The following is a 22,500-nucleotide window of genomic DNA, read 5'->3' on the forward strand; positions in this document are numbered from 1 at the left end:
GCCTGATCTCTGTGCATGTGGATCACCAAATGATGTCACCCACACCATGACATGTAAAAAAGGAGGCTTCGTCTGTATTCGACACGATGAAGTGAGGGATCTGACAGCCAGCATGCTCGGGGAGGTATGCCAAGACGTCACTACCGAGCCGGCACTGCTTCCCCTGGACGGCGAACACCTTCGGTACAGGACGGCCAATACCTCACAGGAGGCACGGGTTGATATAAGTGCCCGCGGATTCTGGGTGCGCGGACAGCGGGCGTTCATGGACATCCGCATATTCGACCCGATGGCTGCCTGTCACCGTGAGCTGCCCCTGCAAGCCGCCCACCACAGCAACGAGCAGGAGAAGACAAGGGCATACGGTGAAAGCATCCAACATGTGGATCAGGGCAGCTTCACCCCCCTCGTCTTCACCACATCCGGCGGGATGGGTCCCAAGGCCCAATGCTTCTACGCACGCCTCGCGGAACTAATCTCAGAAAAGAAGCATCAGCCAAGGAGCCACGTTGTGGAGAGTGACATTAGGGTGGGTCGGGAGTGACATGAGTAGGGAAGGAAAGGGGGATCTAGACGCAACAGATGATAAGCTGTTATGTATAGATTTAATGCTAAGCAGTTTTAGAGATTGGGTTGGATGCCACAGTCATTAGCGAACAGAGTTAGGGTTAATGACCTCCAAGCTATGGAGCCCTCCATGATTATGTGTCGGGAAAATATACATGGGTGGAGGTATCTTTTATGTAGTAGTGGGGAGGCGGTGGCTGAATCGACAGAGTAACACCACCGCGTTCAGGAGGACGCGAGTTCAATCCCCGCCCGGTGCCACCAAGCTGGGATTTTTCAGCCGCCGCCGAGTGGCTTAAAACTACCCACATGCTGTCCAGAAGACCACCTATCAACCCGGACTCTAGATTCTAGGATTAAAGATGAGCTCCGGGAGGGCAGCATGAGCCAATGCAAGATGGCGCCACTATAAACACTCGCCTGCGCCAGAACGGGCTGGGCCGACCATCGGGACCCACCGGGAAGAAGCCTTGGGCCGACCATCAGGCCCCACCGGGAAAAAGCCTACCGGCGCTATAGGCCGCGACGTAAAAAAAAAAAAAAAAAAAAAAAGTAGTAGTAGTAGTAGCATAAAGGGAAAACTAAGATTGTAAGAGGATTGAGATAAGATTTATGTCTCTCTCTCTCTCTCTCTCTCTCTCTCTCTCTCTCTCTCTCTCTCTCTCTCTCTCTCTCTCTCCATATAAATAAACCATAACACAACGTCGATGAGAGAAAAGAAGATGGAGAGGATGAAGGGAGGGAAGGGAGAGCGAAGTTAGGGAAGGGAAAAGAAGGGAGAGGAAAGGGAGTGAAAAAATGGAGGGAAAAGTAGGGAGAGGTGAGGGAAGGGAAGGGAGAGGAGAGAAAAAGGAGAAGAGAAAAGGGAGAGAAAGGGAGGGAGAGGAGGAAGAGAGAACAGAGAAAAGGAAGGGAGAGGAAGGAAGGAAAAAAGGAAGAATGAAAAAGAAGAGGGAAAAATTGAGGTAAGGAAGGGAGAAGATAATGGAGGGAAGGAGAGAAAGGGAGAAAGGGAGAGAATGGAAAAAATGGAGAAAAGAAAGGATGGGAAGAGAAAGGAAGGGAAGAGTTTGGGAAGGGAGAAGGGAAGGGAGGAAAGGAAGGGAGGAAGAAGGGAGAGGGAGAGAAGGTGAAGGAAGGGAGGGGAGAGGAAAGGAGGGAAAGGCGAAATGGAGGAAGGAAAAGGAAGGGAGGGAAGGAAGGAGAAGAGGGAAAGATGAACTGCAGAGGAAAGGGAGATGGGAGAGGGAGAGACGGGAGGAGGAAAGGGAAAGAAGGGAGGGAAGGGAGAGAAAAGGGAGGAACTTTATCCAAAAAATAGGACATCATATATTTGTCATGGGAAACAGAAGAGGGAGGGAGGGAGGAAAGGGAGGGAGGGAAGGAAGAAGGGAGGGAGGGAGGGAGGGAGGAAGGGAGAGCAGGAGGTAGTTTCAAGAGTTAACATGTCCAGTGGGATCTCTCTCTCTCTCTCTCTCTCTCTCTCTCTCTCTCTCTCTCTCTCTCTCTCTCTCTCTCTCTCTCTCTCTCTCTCTCTCTCTCTCTCTCTCTCTCTCTCTTCTTTCTCTTTCCTCCTCTTCTTCCTCTTCTTCTTCCTCCTTCCTCTTCTTCCTCTTCCTCTTTTATCTTTCATTTTTTTATCCTTTCTTTCTTTTACTTTTGTTTTCTCGTTTTAGTTATTTTTTAGAAGGAGGAAGACTAGGAGGAGGAGGAAACTTGGAAACATGGACGGGCAGGCAACAGAAAACCAACTGGGTCATCGCGAGGCTGCCTGCTTTCAGTGCTTAATCAGTCCGTCAGTAACAGAAATGACATGTTGGAGCGTATTAAACCACTTCTGTACGTACTCCTGGACACGTTCAGTTCACTCCCGACGCAGCAAAGTGACGGTCAATACGATGCTTAAAGGAGTTCATTGTTTCCGCACTAACCACTCCTGCAGGAAGCCTGTTGCAGTGGCGGACAACTCCGTTCGAGAAATTACTCCTGCCGATATCCGTACTGCATCGCGTCGCTTGGATTGTTTTACCGTTGTTTCTTGTTCTCGGGTTAGTTTGTGGCGTGAAGAGTTTGCAGTGATCGACGTTGCTGGACTTGTTGAGGTACTTGAAGACTTATATCGTGTCTCCCCGCAGTCGTCTCTTTTCCAGCGTTAAGAGGTTGAGTCGCTTGAGTCGTTCTTCGTAACGTTGCGTCCTCAATGACGATATCAATTTCGTAGCGCGTCGCTGTACTCTCTCAAGGAATTCAATGTCTTTCCTTTAATTAGGAGACCAGCACTGCACAGCATATTCCAGGTGGGGTCTTACCAGCAAATTATACAAGGATAACACAACTCCCGGCGTCTTGTATTCGAAGTTCCTCGCTGTGAACCCGGGCATAGTGTTGATTTTCCTGTTATTAGGGGACCAGCACTGCACGCCGTATTCCAGGTGGGGCCTGAACAGCGAATTGTACATGGATAACACAATTCCCGGCGTCTTGTATTCAAAGTTCCTCGCTATGAACCCGAGCATAGTATTGGCTTTCTTGCACGCGGACTTGTAGTGTTTTGTGTGTTTCAGGTCACTGCTGATGGTGACCCCGAGGTCCTTTTCTTCCTGCACTGCCTGTAGTGGTTCCCCGCCCATGTAGTGTGTCGGGTTGCTATTTCTGGAGGAGCAGGAGGAGGAGGAGGAAGAGGAGGAGGGGAGGAGAAAGAGGTGGAGGAGGAAGAGGAGGAATAGTTCGGTTGTAAGAAGGAAAAGAGAATGAGAAACGTAAAGAGAGAGAGAGAGAGAGAGAGAGAGAGAGAGACCATACTAATCTCCTTTCCTCTCCTCCTTTCCCTAATCTCTCCATCTCATTTCATCCTCCCATTTTTCCCTCTCCCCTTCCCTCTCCCTCCTCCCTTCCCTCTCCTCTCCCTTTCCCTTCTTCTCTTCTTCCGTTCTCTCCTCTTCACCTCTTCTCTCCTTCCCTCCTCCTTTTCTTTTGCAATTAATTTCTTTCTCTTCCCTTTCTGGTATTTTCCCTTCCTTCCCCTTCCCTTCCTTTCATTTCCTTTCCATTCCTTTCCCTCCCCTTCCCTTCCAGGCCTTCCCTTTCCCTTCCCTTCACTCCCCTATCCTTCATTGCCATTCCCTTCCCTTCCCTTCCCTTCTTTTCCCTTCCTTTCCTTTCACTTTCCAATCCTCCATTGCCATTCCCTTCCCTTCCCCTCCTTCCCCTTCCTTTCCTTTCCTTTCCCTTCCTTTCTTTTCCCTTCCCTTCGTTTCCCTTCCCTTCCCTTCTCTTCCTTTCCCTTCCTTTCTTTTCCCTTCCCTTCCCTTCCCTTCCCTTCCCTTCCTTTCCCTTCCCTTCCCTTCCCTTCCCTTCCCTTCCTTTCCCTTCCCTTCCCTTCCCTTCCCTTCCCTTCCTTTTCCTTTCCACATTGTTCATATCCATTTTCTTTTCCCTTTTCCTTCCTTTTCTCTTCTCTTTTCTTCCTTTCTATTCTCTCTTCTTCATTCTTCTCCCTTTCCATTCCTTCCTATTTCCTATTTCCTACGCTTCCCCTTTCCCTTCTTTTCCTCTATTTTCAATCACTCCTCCCTCTTCCTTTTCCTCCTTCCCTTTTTTTCTCTCTCCTCTCTCCATTTTCCTCCCTTCCTTCCTTCTCCTTTCTCTCATTCTTATTCTTTTCTCCTCTTATGTTTTCCTTTTTTCCATGCCTAACATTTCTCTTCTAAATCCATGTCTTCTTCTTCTTCTTCTTCTTCTCCTTCTTCTTCCTCCACCTCCTCCTGTGCCCTTAATCTCCCTCATTTCAATCCACCCCATCCTATCCCTTCTCCTCCTCCTCCTCCTCCCCCCCTGACTCAGCATAAACAAAAGACGCGTCTCAGCAAAGTCACTCAGCATGATAATCTAATTGTGTGTGTGTGTGTGTGTGTGTGTGTGTGTGTGTGTGTGTGTGTGTTTTTCTTGCTTTCTCTTATTATCATGCGCTTCTCTCTCTGGATAAAATGAAGTAACAAAACAAAATTAAAAAGTTATATTACTTATGAAGAGAGAGAGAGAGAGAGAGAGAGAGAGAGAGAGAGAGAGAGAGAGAGAGAGAGAGAGAGAGAGAGAGAGAGAGAGAGAGAGAGAGAGAGAGAGAGAGAGAGAGAGAGAGTCGGTCTGTCCATCATATAGAGGAGACAGAAGCTGACAGTCTGCATACAAACCACGTTGAGAGAGAGAGAGAGAGAGAGAGAGAGAGAGAGAGAGAGAGAGAGAGAGAGAGAGAGAGAGAGAGAGAGAGATAATCCCCTATTTACGTATACTATCTCAGAACAAAAACAGATACTACTACTACTACTACTACTACTACTACTACTACTACTACTACTACTACTACTACTACTACTGCTACTACTACTACTACAACTACTACTACTACTAATACTACTACTGCTACTACAAAAATGACATACCCACATGCTTTCCACTCTATCCTCCTCCTCTTCCTCATCCTCCTCCTCCTCCTTCGAGGGTATATATGAAAATCAGGACAATCTCATCCACAGTAACGTTATATATCCTAGACTTTCAAAGGACCCTTGACACGAAAGACTCCTCAAGAAACTGAAATCGACGGGACTAGGAGACAACCTGAGTGCGTGGATACAAAATTTTCTCACTGGAAGAAAACAGCGAGTTGTATTTAACGGACAGGCCTCCGAGTGGCTCCAGGTCACAAGTTGAGTGCCACAGGGGTCAGTGGTGGGACCCATACTCTTCATTATATATATCAACGACATAGATTTAGGATTAAAGTCCACCCTTTCTAATTTGCCGACGACACAAAGATGGGTGGGAATTCCCTCACGACGGCAGACTGCGAGATTATCCAGAGAGAAAAGTGGCAGATGTCCTTCAACACTACCAAATGTAAAGTAATGTACATCGGGTCCAGAATTAGCAACCACGCACACTACATGGGTGGCGAACCAGTACAGGCAGTGCAGGAGGAGAGAGACTTCGGGGTCACCATCAGCAGTGACCTGAAGCACACAAAACACTGCAAGTCCGCCTGCAAAAAAGCCAACACTGTGTTCAGGTTCACAGCGAGGAACTTCACTGAAACCAGGTAGCCTCGCAATGAGGCAGCCTGCTTTCCTGCTGCCTGTAATCCTAAGGCTTCTTTCAGATGTATAGAACAAAAACAAAGGAGAAAATTGGACCGCTGAAAACAAACACAGGCGAGCTAGTAGAAAATTACGAAAATATGAGCACATTGTTGAACGACTACTTCCTTTCAGTATTCACACAGGAGGATCGAACGACTATTCCGGAAAGGGTTCAGGTGTACGAGGGCGGGGATGGCGATAAATTGAGGGATATAATCATTACCAGGCAAATAGTTCAGGATGAGATAGATAAGCTTAAGAAGAGTAAGTCGCCAGGTCCTGACGGGATATTTCCGAGGCTTTAAAGGAATTAGGTGATGTACTCAGTGACCCACTAACCGACATCTTTACGATGTCGGTAAATATTGGTCATGTGCCCAGCCTATGGAAAGTAGCTAATGTGACGCCGATTTTCAAAAAGAGGGAAAGGTCAGCTGCTTCAAACAATTAGCTTAACATCGGTTATAGGCAAGATGCTGGAGTTCATAATAGTCAGGAACATTCGGGAGCATCTAGAGAAACATAGCTTAATTCACGACTCGCAGCATGGGTTCACGAAAGGTAGGTCATGCCTCACCAATCTCTTGTCCTTCTACAATAAAGTATTTGAGGCGGTAGACAGAGCTGAACACTATGATGTAATCTATCTTGAATTTAGTAAAGCGTTTGACAAAGATCCTCATCAACGACTATTGCTTAAATTACAGGCTCACGGAGTAGAGCGTAAAGCTTTGAACTGGGTCAAGGCGTGGCTTAGCAATAGGAAGCAAAGAGTGCAAATCAATGGTAAAAGATCTGACTGGGGATGTGTTACGAGTGGGGTCCCACAAGGTTCGGTATTAGGTCCACTTTTGTTTATCATTTATATCAATGACTTAGATACAGGAATTAGTAGTGATGTCAGTAAGTTTGCAGATGATACCAAGATCGGTAGAGTAATTGAGTCAGATCAGGACGCTAGTATTCTCCAGGATGAACTAAACAGATTGTATGACTGGGCGGATAAATGGCAGATGGAGTTCAATGTAGGGAAGTGCAGTATTCTGAGTGTAGGTAGGAACAACTCCTCTCACAACTATTGCTTAAATGACACTCCCATAAGCAGGTCTGGGCGCGAGAGGGATTTAGGGGTCTTAGTGAGCTCTGATCTCCGTCCAAGGGCACAATGCATTCAAGCTAGAAATCGAGCAAACAGGGTACTGGGATTTATTTCAAGGAGCGTAAGCAGCAGAAGCGCCGACGTCTTCCTCAAACTATATTTAGCATTAGTTAGACCTCATCTTGACTATGCGGTTCAGTTCTGGTCACCTTACTATAGAATGGATATCAAAATGTTAGAATCGGTGCAGAGGAGGATGACTAAGATGATTCACGGGTTGAGAAACTTGCCATACGAGGAAAGACTCAAACAGTTAAACTTGCCTTCTCTAGAAAGGTGAAGGGTGCGTGGAGACATGATCGAGGTTTATAAATGGATGAAGGGCTTTAATAAGGGAGACATTCATAAGGTTTTGTTGGTAAGAGAACCGGGTAGGACACGAAGTAATGGGTTTAAACTGGATAAATTCAGATTCAACAGGGACAGGCAAAAATTGGTTTACCAACAGAGTGGTGGATGAGTGGAATAGGCTTAGCAGTCATGTGGTGAGTGCCAATACAATTGTCACATTCAAAAATAGACTAGATAAATTCATGGACAGCGATATTAGGTGGGGTTAGATACACGGGAGATTAGGTTCAAAGGAGCTGCCCTGTACAGTCCTACCGGCCTCATGCAGACTCCTACGTTCTTATGTTCTTATGTATGAGCCAACAGTCTATCTGCCGCCTGCTCATCCATGCTTCCTCCTCCTCCTCCTCCTCCTGCCTTCCATAATAATCGTGTTAGGCTCATCAGTACCCGCATAAGGGACAGGTGATGGCTCGGGCCCGTGTATTAATGGCCTTACCTGCCCACACACACCTGGGACACACACACACACACACACACACACACACACACACACACACACACTCATTACCTAAGGCGTGTTTTTTTTTTTTTTTTTGAGCGGGTGGGAGAGAGGGGGGTAGGAGGGGAGGGAAGGGAGGTGGTGTGTGTGTGTGTGTGTGTGTGTGTGTGTGTGTGTGTGTGTGTGTGTGTGTGTGTGTGTGTGTGTGTGTGTGTGTGTTCAATTATATACTTTTTCTGTCTTTTTCTATCTATCTGTCTGTCTATCTATCTATATCTATCTGTTATTTTGTATGTCTATCTATGTCTGTTTGTTTGTTTGTATGTCTGTTTGTTCTTTTCTCTCTTTTTTTTTTCTTTGTTGCTCAAGTTTCTGTATCAATTTTTCTGTCTGTCTGTCTGTCTGTCTGTCTGTCTTCCTGTTGGTCTGTATCTATCTATCTTTTTATCTATCTATCTCACCAATATTTCTCTCTTTCTTTCCTTCTTTATTTTCTTCTTTATTTCCTTCTCTCTTTCTGTCTCATTTTTATCTCTCTATCTCTCTCTCCAACTTGCTCTTCTCTCCTCTTTCTCTTCCTTCCTATTCTCTCCTCCTTCCTCCATTTTTCCTTCCCCTTTCCTCTGTTCTTCCTCCCTTTCCCTCCCGTTTTCCTTCCTACTTTCCCCCCCTTTCCTTACCCCTTCTCCTCCCCTCCCCCTTTCCTTCCTTTAAATTATCCCCTTCTCCCCTTTCTGTCTCCCCATCTTTTCCTCCCCTTTCTCTCCCCATGTTTTCCTCCTCTCTTTTCTCTTCCCATCTTTCCCTCCCCGCTTTTCTCACCCCCTCCTCCCTCCCTCGTTTTCCTCCATTTTCCGTCTCTTTTTGTTCCCTTTCTTTCACCCACTTTCCCTCTCCTTTTCTCTCCCTTTCTTTTCCCTCCCCAACTTTTCCTTCCCTTTTCTCTTTCCCCTTTCTCCCTCTTTTCCACCCTTTTACTCCCCCTTTCGTCCCTTTTTCCTCGCTTACTGTTCTCTTTTCTTTTTTACGGTTTCAAAATCTAACCTAACATAACCTAACCTAACCTAACCTACCCTACCCTGACTTGATCTGACCTGACCTATCCTAACCTACCCTAACCTAGCCTGACCTGATGTAGCTTAACCTAACCTAACCAATCCTAACCTAGTCTAACCTAACCTGACCTGACCAAACTTAACCTAACCTAACCAATTCTAACCTAGTCTAACCTAACCTGACCTGACCTCATTTGACCTGACCTAACCTACCCTACCCTACCCTAACCTAACCTAAGTTTGCCTGATTTGCCCTAACCCTACCTATCCTACCCTATCCTGACCTAATCTAACCTGACCTACTCTAACCTAATCTAACTAAACCTAACCTATCCTAACCTAACTTAACCTGACCTAGCCTAACCTAGCCTAACCTAACCTAACCTAGCCTGACCTGACCTGACCTGACCTGACCTGACCTGACCTGACCTGACCTGACCTCTTCATAACATAATAGGATTATTACTCTTTATTCCCTCCCTTCTCTTCCCTTCCCTTCTTCTCCCTTCTCACTTCCCTTTCTTTACCTTCTTCTCCCTTCCTTTCCCCTCCCTTTCCTTAACTTCTTCTCCCTTCCCTTCCCCTCCTTTTCCTCCCTTTCCCTTCTCCTCCCTTCCCTTCCCTTCCCCTCCTTTTCCTTTCCTTCTCTTCTCCTCCCTTCCCTTCCCCCCCTTTTCCTTCCTTTCCTTTCTTCTCCATTCCCTTCCTTGCCCTTTCCTTCCCTTCCCCTCCCTTTCCTTTCCTTCCCTTCTCCATTCCCTTCCCCTCCCTGTCCATCCCTTCTCTTCACTTCCTTCCCTTCTCCTCCATTCCCTTCCTTTTCCTTCCCATATTCTTACCTCCCCTCTCTCCACCCCCCTCTCTAACTAACACTCTCTCCTCCACTCCACCAGACGAGCCCCTTGCCCCCCCCATCATTGAGGGGGGGCGGGAGGTGTATGAGGGGGACGAGGAGGTCAGTCTGGTGTGTCTCCCAGTCCACGCCCCCCCCGCCGGGCCGCCCCCCTCCCTCACGTGGTACCTCGCAGGCTCCCCCGTAAGTGTTCGTGTGTTTGTGTGTGTGTGGGGTGGGTGATTGTGGGGTGTGTGGGTGGGTGGGTAGGAGGGTTGTGTGTGTGTGTGTGTGTGTGTGTGTGTGTGTGTGTGTGTGTGTGTGTGTGTGTGTGTGTGTGTGTGTGTGTGTGTGTGTGTGTGTGTGTGTGTGTGTGTGTGTGTGTGTGTGTGTGTGTGTGTGTGTGTGTGTGTGTGTGTGATGAAGAGAGAGAGAGAGAGAGAGAGAGAGAGAGAGAGAGAGAGAGAGAGAGAGAGAGAGAGAGAGAGAGAGAGAGAGAGAGAGAGAGAGAGAGAGAGAGAGAGAGAGAGAGAGAGAGAGAGAGAGAGAAAGATAATTGCGTCACCTTCGAAGTTACCTGAGAAAGTTTGTAAAAAAAAAAGTGAAAAAAAAGTTGAAACCGAAAGGGAAAAAAAATAATAGTGAAGCAGTTGAGAGAGAGAGAGAGAGAGAGAGAGAGAGAGAGAGAGAGAGAGAGAGAGAGAGAGAGAGAGAGAGAGAGAGAGAGAGAGAGAGAGAGAGAGAGAGAGAGAGAGAGAGAGAGAGAGAGAGAAGTATACAAGACCTGCCAATAGATAGATAGATAGACAGTGTGTGTGTGTGTGTGTGTGTGTGTGTGTGTGTGTGTGTGTGTGTGTGTGTGTTCTCTTTCTCTTTCTTTCTTTTCTTCCTGTCATTCCTTCTTTCCTCTTTTTCTCCTTCTTCGCTTCTTTGATTTTCTTCCTACTTTCTCTATTCCTTCCTTTTCTTTCTTCCTGTACCTTTTCTTCCTTGTCAATATTTCTTTCTTTGTATTTCCTTACTTCTTATTTTCCTTCCTTCACTAATTTCTTTCCTTCTTTTTTTCTCTCCTTGCTTTTCTTTCCTTCTTTCCTTTCCTTCTTCTTCTTACTTTCCTTCTTTCTTTCTCTCCTTCCTTCTCTATTCCTTCTTTTCTTTACTTTTTCTTTCTACAGTTGTTTCTTTCCCTCAGTCCTTGTTTCATTTCCTTCCTCTCTCTCTTCCCTTCCATGTATCAGTATTGTCAATGAACAGAAAAGGCCCCCACCAAAGCCTTGTAGAACCCCAATATCAATTAAAACAAAGGCTAAAGTTACAATGGACAATGACAACCTTTTTCATTGGTACCAGCTAAGTCTCAAAAGTGTCCATGGTCGATATGGTCAAACGCTTCAGTCCCTCACATCAACTATTTTCAAAGGCCAAAAAAGGGAGATCAGTCGGGTCTTCATGAGTTTTCCGAGGTTCATGGTACAGAGGAAGGGTTAAACTACCACCAGGGTCATGAAACTCCTCCTGGAAATGACCACAACTCCTACGAAAGGCTTGTTAAATATGTGTGATTGGGTTCATGGTACAGAGGAAGGGTTTAACTACGACCAGGGTCATAAAACTCCTCCTGGAAATGACCACAACTCCTACGAAAGGCTTGTTAAATATGTGTGCTTGGGTTCATGGTACAGAGGAAGGGTTTAACTACCACCAGGGTCATAAAACTACTACTGGAAATGACCACAACTCCTACGAAAGGCTTGTAAAATATGTGTGATTGGGTTCATGGTACAGAGGAAGGGTTAAACTACCACCAGGGTCATAAAACTGCCCACCACACCTACGAAAGCCTTGTCAAATATGTGTGATTGGGTTCATGGTACAGAAGAAAGGTTAAACTTCCACCAGGGTCATAAAAAAAATCCTAGATATACCTACAACTCCTACGAAAACCTGGTCAAATAATTATGTGTTTAGGTTCATGGTACAGAAGAAGGGTTAAACTTCCACCAGGGTCATAATACTTCTCCAGGAAATGCCCATCACTCCTACGAAAGCCTTGTCAAATATGTTGGCTGGGGGGACGGAAATGTTGAAAAATATGTCCCTCTGTTTATTTCCGATTTTCTTCTTCAAGCTGCCTATAGACCATATGATCCTACACCACATACTATCACAACAATGCACACACAATACAAGGCTCTGGTTATATCGAACACACTGGAGAATTTTTATTACATACTAAGAAAAGGGACAAGTTGAACCGTCCAATGATATACCTATTGCTACTGGCCTATTCTTACGTCTTGCAAAATTAACCTAACTACGAGTATATTCAGTACCAATGGATCTATATGTATGTTTTCGTGGGGAATAATCTATCTATCTATTTATCTATCTATCTATGAGGGTGTTACTACTAGGAATCATCAGTTCGGGTTAGCTAGACGAATAGGCCCCTCCCACTTTCTCTACCTACTTACACTTCATTGGTTAGTTTTCAAGCAGGCCACGCCCACTCCCTAGCCGAGACTGCATGTGATTGGTGAATACTGGAGACGGCTGACTCCTATTGGTGGTTACTGGGCTCAGGTGGGCGGGGCTTATACGTCAAGGTTATGGAACGGTTATCAAAAAATATATATATCGTTGTTAACGTGAAAAAACGGTGGAAAATATATAATTGTTTCGGCAGAAGGTCGTGAGTGGCCATTTTAATTATAGGAAAATGTACAATGATGAATAACAGTTGGAGTTTGTTAAGAGAAAAAAGGAATTCGTGGCTGTGTGTGTGTCTGTGTCTGTGTGTGTGTGTGTGTGTGTGTGTGTGTGTGTGTGTTCATTAAAACTGCTATGGTGGTATTGTTGATGTTATGAAAGCAGTAGATTTTATCATTATTATTATTATTATTATTATTATTATTATTATTATTATTATTATTATTACTTATTTTATTGTCTGTATATTACTATCAGTCAATAATAGTACTTCCCATTCTATTTTTCCTCCCTTTTTCTTCCTTCTCTTCCTCATCTTTCCTTTTCTCCTCCTCCTCCTCCTCCTCCTCTTCTTCCTTCTGTACTTCCTATCTTTATCTTTCTTATCTCATCACCTCCTTCACCCAAATCATCACCTTCGCTTTCATTCCCTCCTCCTCCTCCTCCTCCTCCTCCTCCTCCTCTTCTTTCTTTCTTTCGTTTCTACAATCTTACCACATCCACTATCTTCTTCTTTTGTATCTCCTCCTCCTATTCTTTTTTTTCTTGTTATCCTCTTTTCCTTCTCTCTTCCTCCTCCTCCTCCTCACCGTTCAATTCTTACTTCATATTCCTTCCTTTTTTACTCTTTTCATACATTTTCTTTCCCCCTCTTCTCCTCCTTCTCATCTTTCTCCCATCTTCTCTTCCTTAAACGTCACATCATCTATCTTCTACTATTACCCTTTCCATATCTCTCCTACTCCTCCTTCTTCTTCTTTTTCTTCTCTTTCTTCTCCTCTACTTCTCTGTCTGATACTTCCTTCCTATATACTTTCTTGTCTTAACTATTCTTTTCTCTCCTCCTCCTCCTCCTCCTCCTCCTCCTCCTCTTCACAGGCAAGGCGTGAGTATGTGTCCCCCTATAGAGAAGACCCCCAGTCCCCTCCGATGGGGCTTACTCTTCAGGTTCCCGCCAGCCAGGTAAGCAGTCTCTCCTGTACCCATTTCCTCACTCCAACTTGTACCCATTTTCTCAATCATTTCGAGCCTCACACACCCACACTAGACGAGGCTTTGGTGGAGGTTGTGTTAGTGTGTCCATGGGTAGTGTTATGAGCCTGGTGATAGTTTGGCAAGGCTTTGGTGGAGGTTGTGCTAGTGTGTCCATGGGTAGTGTTATGAGCCTGGTGATAGTTTGGCAAGGCTTTGGTGGAGGTTGTGCTAGTGTGTCCATGGGTAGTGTTATGAGCCTGGTGATAGTTTGGCAAGGCTTTGGTGGAGGTTGTGTTAGTGTGTCCATGGGTAGTGTTATGAGCCTGGTGATAGTTTGGCAAGGCTTTGGTGGAGGTTGTGTTAGTGTGTCCATGGGTAGTGTTACGAGCCTGGTGATAGTTTGGCAAGGCTTTGGTGGAAACATGGAAATGCAGCCAACAAAGTCTATTGGCTTATTATGAGGTTGCCTGCTCCTGTGAGACACTTGGTGCCCGCAGAGCAGATTTCGTATTCAGTTTACTTCTGACGCAACGAAAGAACGGTCGATTCGATTTTTGAATGAGTTGATGGTATTCGCATTTACTACTTCTGAGGGAAGATTTTTTTTTACGTGTACGCCTACAGCTGACTGAAAAATCCGAGGTGGTAGCGTGGGGATTCGAACCCGCGTCGTCCATCACGCGGTGAATGTGGGCCCAGCACGCTACCACTCAGCCACCGTCTACCCTAATGGCGGATGACTCGGTTTGAGAACAAACTTCTACCAATGTCTGCACTACATCGAATGGGAAGACCGTTGTTTCTAGTACTTGTGTTGGTTTGTAACTCAAAGAACTTAAAATGACCGACGTTATTAGACTTCTTCAGGTACTTGAAGACCTGAATTAAATCTCTTCTTCAGCGTCTCTTTTCCAGCGAAAAAAAGTTTAGTCGCCTGAGTCGTTCTCTAAACGGCAGGGCTGGAATCATTTTCGTAGCGCGCCGCTGAACTCTTTCCAGTAATTCATTATTCTTCCAGATTAAACCAGCCGTTAACCTTTGAAAAAATAATCATGAAAGATGTGTATTTCAGTAGACATTGCCGTGTTCTCACAACCACCACAAAGATCATTGAACCAAAATATAATTATGCTAAACTAGTCTATAATGTAGGCTATAAATCTTTTTGTATTATTTTGTATTATTTTGTATTATGTATGACCTGTATGTTGGTCTTTATTTAACTTTTCTTTACTCATTACTAACATTTGCAGTGGAAAACTTCGCAGTACACATTACATTTTGAAATTATAGGGCGTCATGCTGTCAAGTGTTTTCTTGACGTGTTGTGAAGCTGAACTAACAAGACCGGCGAAGCTGACTTGGAGGAGCTTAAAACACCAAACCTTTAATCGAAATATTTAGCATAACAAATAAATCAGTAAATGTTTAGTTGTACGAGTATTCATTCCTTTTGAGTAATGCATATCATGAACATAAAATTAGCATCAGATTAGAGAATTTTTACAAATCATAGGTTATTATTATTATTATTATTATTATTATTATTATTATTATTGTTATTATTATTATTATTATTATTATTATTATTATTATTATTATGTTATTCTTGCGACTTATAATTATCATACATTATAATACTTACCTAGCCTCACTTTGATGATCGATTGTCCCTAGATTACACGACTGCTCACACTAATTACCATCTCATCATTACATAATTAGCAACACAGCTTCAGTAAATTTATAACCTGCTTAACCACTGCATCATATCGGAGCCTCGCTAAGTTACTAATCTGTTGCCGGTAATTATATAGCTATTCTCACTAAATGATCAGCCTGTTATGAAAAAATAGCACTTCTCCCACTTAAATTAATGATAAAATAATAATATGGTTTGTAAATTAGTAATCGAGTCTCACTACATTAACCTTTCAACACTGAGTTATAAAACACAGCCTTATGAAATTGATCTACCAGTTATCAAGAAATTCTATAACCTCACACAATATCCTCCTGTCACTAAATGATTCACTAAATTAATACATCACCGTTTTATGCTTTTAACCCGGTAGCAGCGACGGGCCAAATTTGTGGCTTTACCGTGTACCAGCGATGGGCCAAATTTCTGCCATGCATAAACTGATCACATATGCGTTGATATATATTATGAAATGGTTTGCGTGAGTGATGATTCTTTCTCATTATTTTGCTTCGAGGGGCCTTTAACCTAACCTAACGTAACCTAACTTAACCTAACCTAACCTAACCTAACAAACATGACCCCCGCAGCTACCGGGTTAATACAATTTTATCACAAAAACACACAAAAAAAGGAATAAGCTTAATCTCATTTCATACACAGAAAATGACATCTGGCTCTGTAAGAGAAATAAACTGTATTTTAAGAATTAATTGCATATAAATCACACGGGTAAAGATGCAGCGTGAAATATTCCTATATGTGATGCTGAGCTATTTCAAATATTACCTGTGTGATTTACATGCAATAAATAACTCAAATACCTTTTATTTGCACATACAGCGGCAGACGTCTCATTATGCACCCGATATGAGCTAAATGATTATAGATTTTAAAAGGCTTTTGTGCGTTCGAGTATGACCTGTCTAATAGCGGGTTGTCTGATACCAGCTCGTCTTTCGTGTGGTTCTATGGTATATTGGCGATGCAAATGGTATGCTTGGTAATTACAGAAGCGCGAGTTTTTTTTTCTTTTCTACACACGAAATTATTACAAAAAAGATTGAATAATTATTACAACAGTTGATGTTCACTTAGGGCCGCTTTCATAGTCCCTTTGTGTGTTTTGATCGTTACCAATGGCGGCGATCGACGCTATAATAATCCACGTGAAACTGGCCGATGGGGTCGTGGCGGCTGCAGAGGAAGCGAGAGGTGTTGAGAGTGTGTGGCAAGGTGCGGGGCTAGGCTAACCCCGCAGCCGCCACTACCCCTTCGGCCAGTTTTACGTGGAAATACTATAGCGACGATAACAGCCATTGGTAACGATCATAACAAACAAAATGACTGTGAAAGTGGCCCTTAATTACCAAGCAGCATTGCACGTGTGCCACATCCACACTAGCGAGTGGACGGATGGAATTAAACCGACTATGAATAAATTATCACCATTACAATAGCCTAGCCTCACTATATGAAGTATCACTATTATTAGCCAAGCTTCACTATATACATTGTCATCATCATTATAGCCTTGCTTTACTAAATAAGGTATCACCATTAATACCCTGGCATCGCTCCTTAGTTAATAGCTCAGCTCCTTAGTTAATAGCCTAGTCACACATATTTGACCCTAGAAACCCTTCATTAACAACATTACGTACATCCATTTTGAGCTGCCAGACCACACCAAACTGATAAATAAATGCTTGTAAGATTATATAACGAAGGAAGAAAAGTAAACGAGAGAGAAATTTGAAGATAATTGCTTAAACAGGCCATGGATGTCCCAGCAACTTCTACGAATGTGGCGCCGATAAATTTAAGAATATACAGGCTTTACCAATGACCTGTCCTGCAGCCTTCCCACAGCACAACAGAGGTAAGCTGACCACTGGCCTGTCCAAAGTATAATCATAACAAGTATGTTCACGCGCAGGAGAGGCGTGGCAAAGAGGTGACGTCATATAGTCTCGGTGAGTCCGAGGCATGGAGGTAGAATTGGTGGAGTCGACACTGCCCGCTAATCCCATTCATTGAGGTGAATTGGTCTTGTCCTCCCTGCATTCGTGTATAGCAGCCATTCATCGCACACAACACCCAGACTGCCAAACCCATCGGGGCGCCACATGGTCACTGTCTAGCGTTTACTCCAGCGACACCCACAGTGTGCCACCTCTAAACTTCAGACGGTGCTGAAGATACTCCCCCAAAACGCTAACTTACTAAACTTACTAACTTACTAAAATGTCCATGAAAAATTGAGCCTTGGATGATTTCTGTCCTTCGGGATGTCATTATTAAAAACAAGTAGGAACAACTGAGTACAATGACCATTTTTCCGGATCCGTTGACTCCCATCTCGCAGCCTCATCATCCTCTGTGTCCCAGTGTGGCGTTGAGTCTCGGACCCTTGTTTTAGTCCGTCCGATCCTGAGCTGCGCATGCGCGTTCTTCGTTTACATACACAGCAGCGGTGGATGATTATCGGCGCGGTAGCCCACCGTGTCTGTTATCGACTGCCTGTCATACAAGGGGTGCAAGTTATTCCATTTATCACATCTACCGACATACAAGGGGTGCAGGTTATCTCATTTATCACATCTACCGACACACAAGGGGTGCAGGTTATCTCATTTATTACATTTACCGACATTGTTCCACCATACCTTTATACTTAAAAAAAGTAAATGGTAACGTATGTTGTGAATTTGAAAAATGCTTGAAATATGAAAGTTTGTTCCTGCACCCCTTGTATGTCGGTAAATGTGATAAATGAGGCAACCCGCACCCCTTGTATGACAAGCAGTCGACAACAGACACGGTAGGCTTCCGTGACGAAATTCACCCACCGCTGCTGTGTATGTAAACAAAGCCCGCGCATGCGCAGATCAGGATCGGACGGACTAAAACAAGGGTAAGAGACTCAGACGCCACACTGGGACACAGAGGACGATGAGGCTGCGAGATGGGAGTCAACGGATCTGGAAAAATGATCATTGTAATCTGACGTACTTTGTAAACAGAGCGGACGGACTATAACAAGGGAACGAGACTTGGCGCCACGGGTGTCAGGGTATTGCATTTAAACTTTTCATCGTCTATTTGGAAGGAATGACTTAACGATATTCTTATGATTAAAGATACGCTCTACGCCATGGTTAGTCAGGAAAGATTAGCACACAGCAAACTCAATGAGGCCACTGATTTTCTAGTGTTGCATCTTGCGGATTCATGGCTAGACACACTAAACACTACACCAAGGAGGCAAGAAATAAGTTAGACGCTAAATGAAAAAAAAAAAAAAGCCCCCGAAAAGCGTTACGACGCTAAACATAAAATCCCAGCGCTAGATCAACTTAAAAAGCGCTAGATCTAGTAATAAAAGGACGGAGTTGGCAGCTCTGGACACTCCCTTCGAGACTGATTCATTTCGCCTTTAAAAACCCCGAATCATTTAAAAGTATCCCATCAACCTTAATTTGTTACTGAAATAGCCTAGCACGATGTTATGGCTGCTTTATGACAAGTATCTCCTGCCAGCAAGCGTTCTGGTTTCTTATAACGAAGTAGTAGTGATTTTTTTTTTTCGAATATAGTGCTTTCCCATCTGCTGTAACTTCAGAGTATATCACAGAGCGTCACCCAATAATAAAATAAGCCAGTGGAATGAAGAAGAAAGAGAATGAGAATCAGGAAGAATGGAGGAAACAGAGGTAAGAAGGTAGGAAAGAGGGAGGTGGAGGAAACGAAGAAAAGAAGGGAGAAAAAAACAAGAAAAGAGACACAAGGGAGGAAAAGTTAGTAGAGAGATAAATGAGAAGAGGCAACGTGAGGGAAGAGAGAAAGGAAGAAAGGGAAGGAAATGAAGGAAAGGGAAGGAAAGAAAGATAAGGAAAGGGGAGGAAGGGAGACAGGGAAGATACATGAGGAAAGGGAAGAAGAAGGAAAAGAAAGGGAGAGATAAGATAATGAAGGGAGAAGGAGGGAAATAAGGGAGGTAAATGGTACAGGTCAAATCACTAGAGTTATCAAATCATCGTACATCCAACAACGATTTTGGTTTCTGGCCCATAAGACTTGCAGAAAAAAACATCAATTATTAACAGTTTGAACAAAAGCTCTACTTAAATATCGCTGTTTGTGTGGGTACGATATTTTTGAGTCTGAAACCAATTAATGCCAAGTTCTGAGTATTATGGTAAAGCTAGTTGCATCTCTCCTAAAAAATAGCCTATCCTCGTAGCCTAAGCGGTTTCGGGGATTAAGCGCAGTTCGGCTCCACCCACAACACGCACTAACGATACATTTACTTCTTATTTTGACCTGTTCCGCTTTGTATCTCTTCTTAGATTCTTGTTTCTTCTTCACGCTTATTCACTATGCACTTCGCTTACACAATCTCTTACTTTTCTATTGGCTTTTTCTTTCTTTTCCTCAATAAATGTACTTCTTCTTTTGACCAGTTCCGCTTTGTATCTCTTCTTTGGTTATCGCTTCTCCTTCACACTTATTCACTATGCACTGCGCTTACAGAATCTCTTACTTTTCTAGGCTTTTTCTTTCTTTTCCTCAATAAATTTACTTCTTCTTTTGACCAGTTCCGCTTTGTATCTCTTTTTTGGTTCTTGTTTCTTCTTCACGCTTATTCACTATTCACTGCGCTTACAGAATCTCTTACTTTTCTAGGCTTTTTCTTTCTTTTCCTCAATAAATTTACTTCTTCTTTTGACCAGTTCCGCTTTGTATCTCTTTTTTGGTTCTTGTTTCTTCTTCACGCTTATTCACTATGCACTTCGCTTACACAATCTCTTACTTTTCTATTGCCTTTTTCTTTGTTTCTCTCCCTAATAGCCTACTTTTGATCCGTACTGTTAACGCATTTGGCTATCACATTAGTTATTCCCAAAGGCCAAACAGTCGGGTTCTCATGAGTGGTATTTTAGGTTCATGGTACAGAAGGTTTTCCATACACTTTGGTTTTAAGTTTTCTGTTTTTCTTTTACTTCGTTTTCTTTATATTTAGTTCACATTTGGTCTGTACTGTTAGACGCTTTTGGGTTACACTTCAGATAGTTTCAGTTCTGTTACTTCTTCTTCTTATACCTCTTCTTCTTGCACCTCTTCTTCTTCTTCTTCTTCTTCTTGTACCTCTTCTTCTTCTTCTTCTTCTTCTTCTTCTTCTTCTTCTTCTTCTTCTTCTTGTACCTCTTCTTCTTCTTCTTTTTCTTCTTGTACCTCTTCTTCTTCTTCTTGTACTTCTTCTTCTTCTTCTTGTACCTCTTCTTCTTGCACCTCTTCTTCTTCTTCTTCTTCTTCTTCTTGTACCTCTTCTTCTTCTTCTTCTTCTTCTTCTTCTTCTTCTTGTACCTCTTCTTCTTCTTCTTTTTCTTCTTGTACCTCTTCTTCTTCTTCTTGTACCTCTTCTTCTTCTTCTTCTTCTTCTTCTTGTACCTCTTCTTCTTCTTCTTCTTCTTCTTCTTCTTCTTTTTCTTCTTCTTCTTCTTGTACCTCTTCTTCTTCTTTTTGTACCTCTTCTTCTTCTTCTTCTTCTTCTTGTACCTCATCTTTTTCTTCTTCTTCTTCTTCTTCTTCTTCTTCTTCTTCTTGTACCTCCTCCTCTTCTTCTTCTTCTACCTCTTCTTCTTGTACCTCTTCTTCTTCTTCTTCTTCTTCTTCTTCTTGTACCTCTTCTTCTTCTTCTTCTTCTTCTACTTCTTGTACCTCCTCCTCTTCTTCTTCTTGTACCTCTTCTTCCTCTTCTTCTTCTACGATTAACTCTGATGTGCCTCATTGTTCCTTTCTCTCCTTAAAAACTGTATTCTGGTCCTGTTCATATTTTGGCATTTCCAGATTATCGAAAACATATTGTACTTCCTCGGACACAAACTAACACACGGGGAACGATATTTATTCATAGTTAAGAGTCAGAATCGTAAATTACTGACGTTTTTTGGTGTAGCTGTCATGAGTTAGAGGCACGGGGAATATACTGTTTGAATACGATAACATAGACGAAATTATAGGGAGTGGAAACTTCTGTATCCTTTATTTTTTATTTTCTTTCCTTTCTTTCCACTTATGATCATTTTCTTTACCACATCCATCATTATCTTCCACTTAATCCTTGTACCAACTTATCTTCTCTCTCTCTCTCTCTCTCTCTCCCCTGACAGCCCTTCATTTTCCATCTAGTATTTTGGGGTTGTCTGCTTCTCCTCCTTACCTATATTTCACAGCACACACCTATCTTCACCTCCCTCATTATCTAGTTCTTCAGGTAAACCGATCTCCCTTCCTCTTCTCTCCCTTCTCATCTTTCTAGCTTTATCTTATTCCTCTGTATCTTAACTCCTTTACTTTATTTTCCCTTCCTTGTCGTTTTCTTGTTTTAATTCTTCTTTTCTCTTTTTCCCTTCATTCTTTTTCCAGCTTTTCTTTTTTATCATCTTTTTTATTGGCTTCATTTTCTTCTGTTTCATATTTCATTCTTTGCTTCTCATTGTTTTTCTTTCTTCTCTCTTTTTTTCTCTCTTCTCAGGTCTTCCTTTTCTCTCTTCCCATTTATTTTGATTTGTCATTTCTTACATCTTCTCTTCTTCCTATTTATTTATTACTTTACAGCTCACAAAAGTAATCTTCCACATATTTTTCTGTCTCTTTTCTTTCTCTTCTTCTTTTTTTTCTTCTTTTTTCTTTTCTTTTCTTTTCTTCTTTTCTTCTTCTTCTTCTCATTCTTCTTCTTCTTCTTCTTCAAAAGTAATCTTCCACATACTTTCTCTAACATGGCTTTTAATTTCTTTTTAATGGTTACAACTTATTTCCTTCTATTTCTGATCTTACACTTTGCATGGGTGAGAAACTTGCCAGATGATGAGGAGGAGGAGGAGAAGGAGGAGGAGAGAAACCTAGAGAAAGAAACAAATGGAAGAGGAAGAAAAGAAGGAGAGAAATCAGAAACAAATCAAAGGAACAACAGGAAGAAGAATAGGAAGAGAAGGAGAAGGAGATAAGCGAGAAACCTAAAGAATAACAGAAGGTGGAGAAGGAAGGAAGGAGATTTAGGAGTCCAAGGGCACAAAGCATTCAAGCTAGAAATCGAGCAAACAGGGTACTGATTTTCATGACAAGGAGCGTAAGCAAGAGAAGCCCTGAAGTCATCCGCAATCAGTATTTAGCATTAGTCAGACCTCATCTTGACTATGCGGTTCAGTTCAGGTCACCTTACTATAGAATGGATATCAAGGTGTTAGAATCGGTGCAGAGGAGGATGACAAAGATGATTCAGGGGTTGAGAAACTTGCCATACGAGGAAAGACTTGAATTCTCTAGGAAGGCGAAGGGTGCGAGGAGACTTGATCGAGGTTTATAAATGGGTGAAAGGCTATAATAAGGGGATGATAATAAGGTTCTGATGGTAAGAGAACCGGGTAGGACACGTAGTGATGAGTTTAAACTGGATAAATTCAGATTCAACAGGGACATGGGCAAAAATTGGTTTAACAACAGAGTGGTGGATGAGTGGAACAGGCCTGGCAGTCATGTGGTGAGTGCCAATACTAACAGAGTGGTG

At 43.1% G+C, this 22,500-nt stretch overlaps 1 protein-coding gene across 1 annotated transcript in view; it reads left to right on the forward strand.

The window, feature by feature from the left end:
- Positions 1–22,500, forward strand: part of LOC126987323 (uncharacterized) — an 88,493-nt gene that overhangs the window by 48,429 nt on the left and 17,564 nt on the right. Inside the window, exons 4-5 of the mRNA XM_050844235.1 lie at positions 9,603–9,745; positions 13,130–13,213. Coding sequence (XP_050700192.1) covers positions 9,603–9,745; positions 13,130–13,213 — 227 coding nt within the window. The remainder of the gene's footprint in view (positions 1–9,602; positions 9,746–13,129; positions 13,214–22,500) is intronic.

This window comes from Eriocheir sinensis, chromosome 64 (assembly GCF_024679095.1).
Source record: "Eriocheir sinensis breed Jianghai 21 chromosome 64, ASM2467909v1, whole genome shotgun sequence".
In the NCBI taxonomy this organism is placed as follows: Eukaryota; Metazoa; Arthropoda; class Malacostraca; order Decapoda; family Varunidae; genus Eriocheir; species Eriocheir sinensis.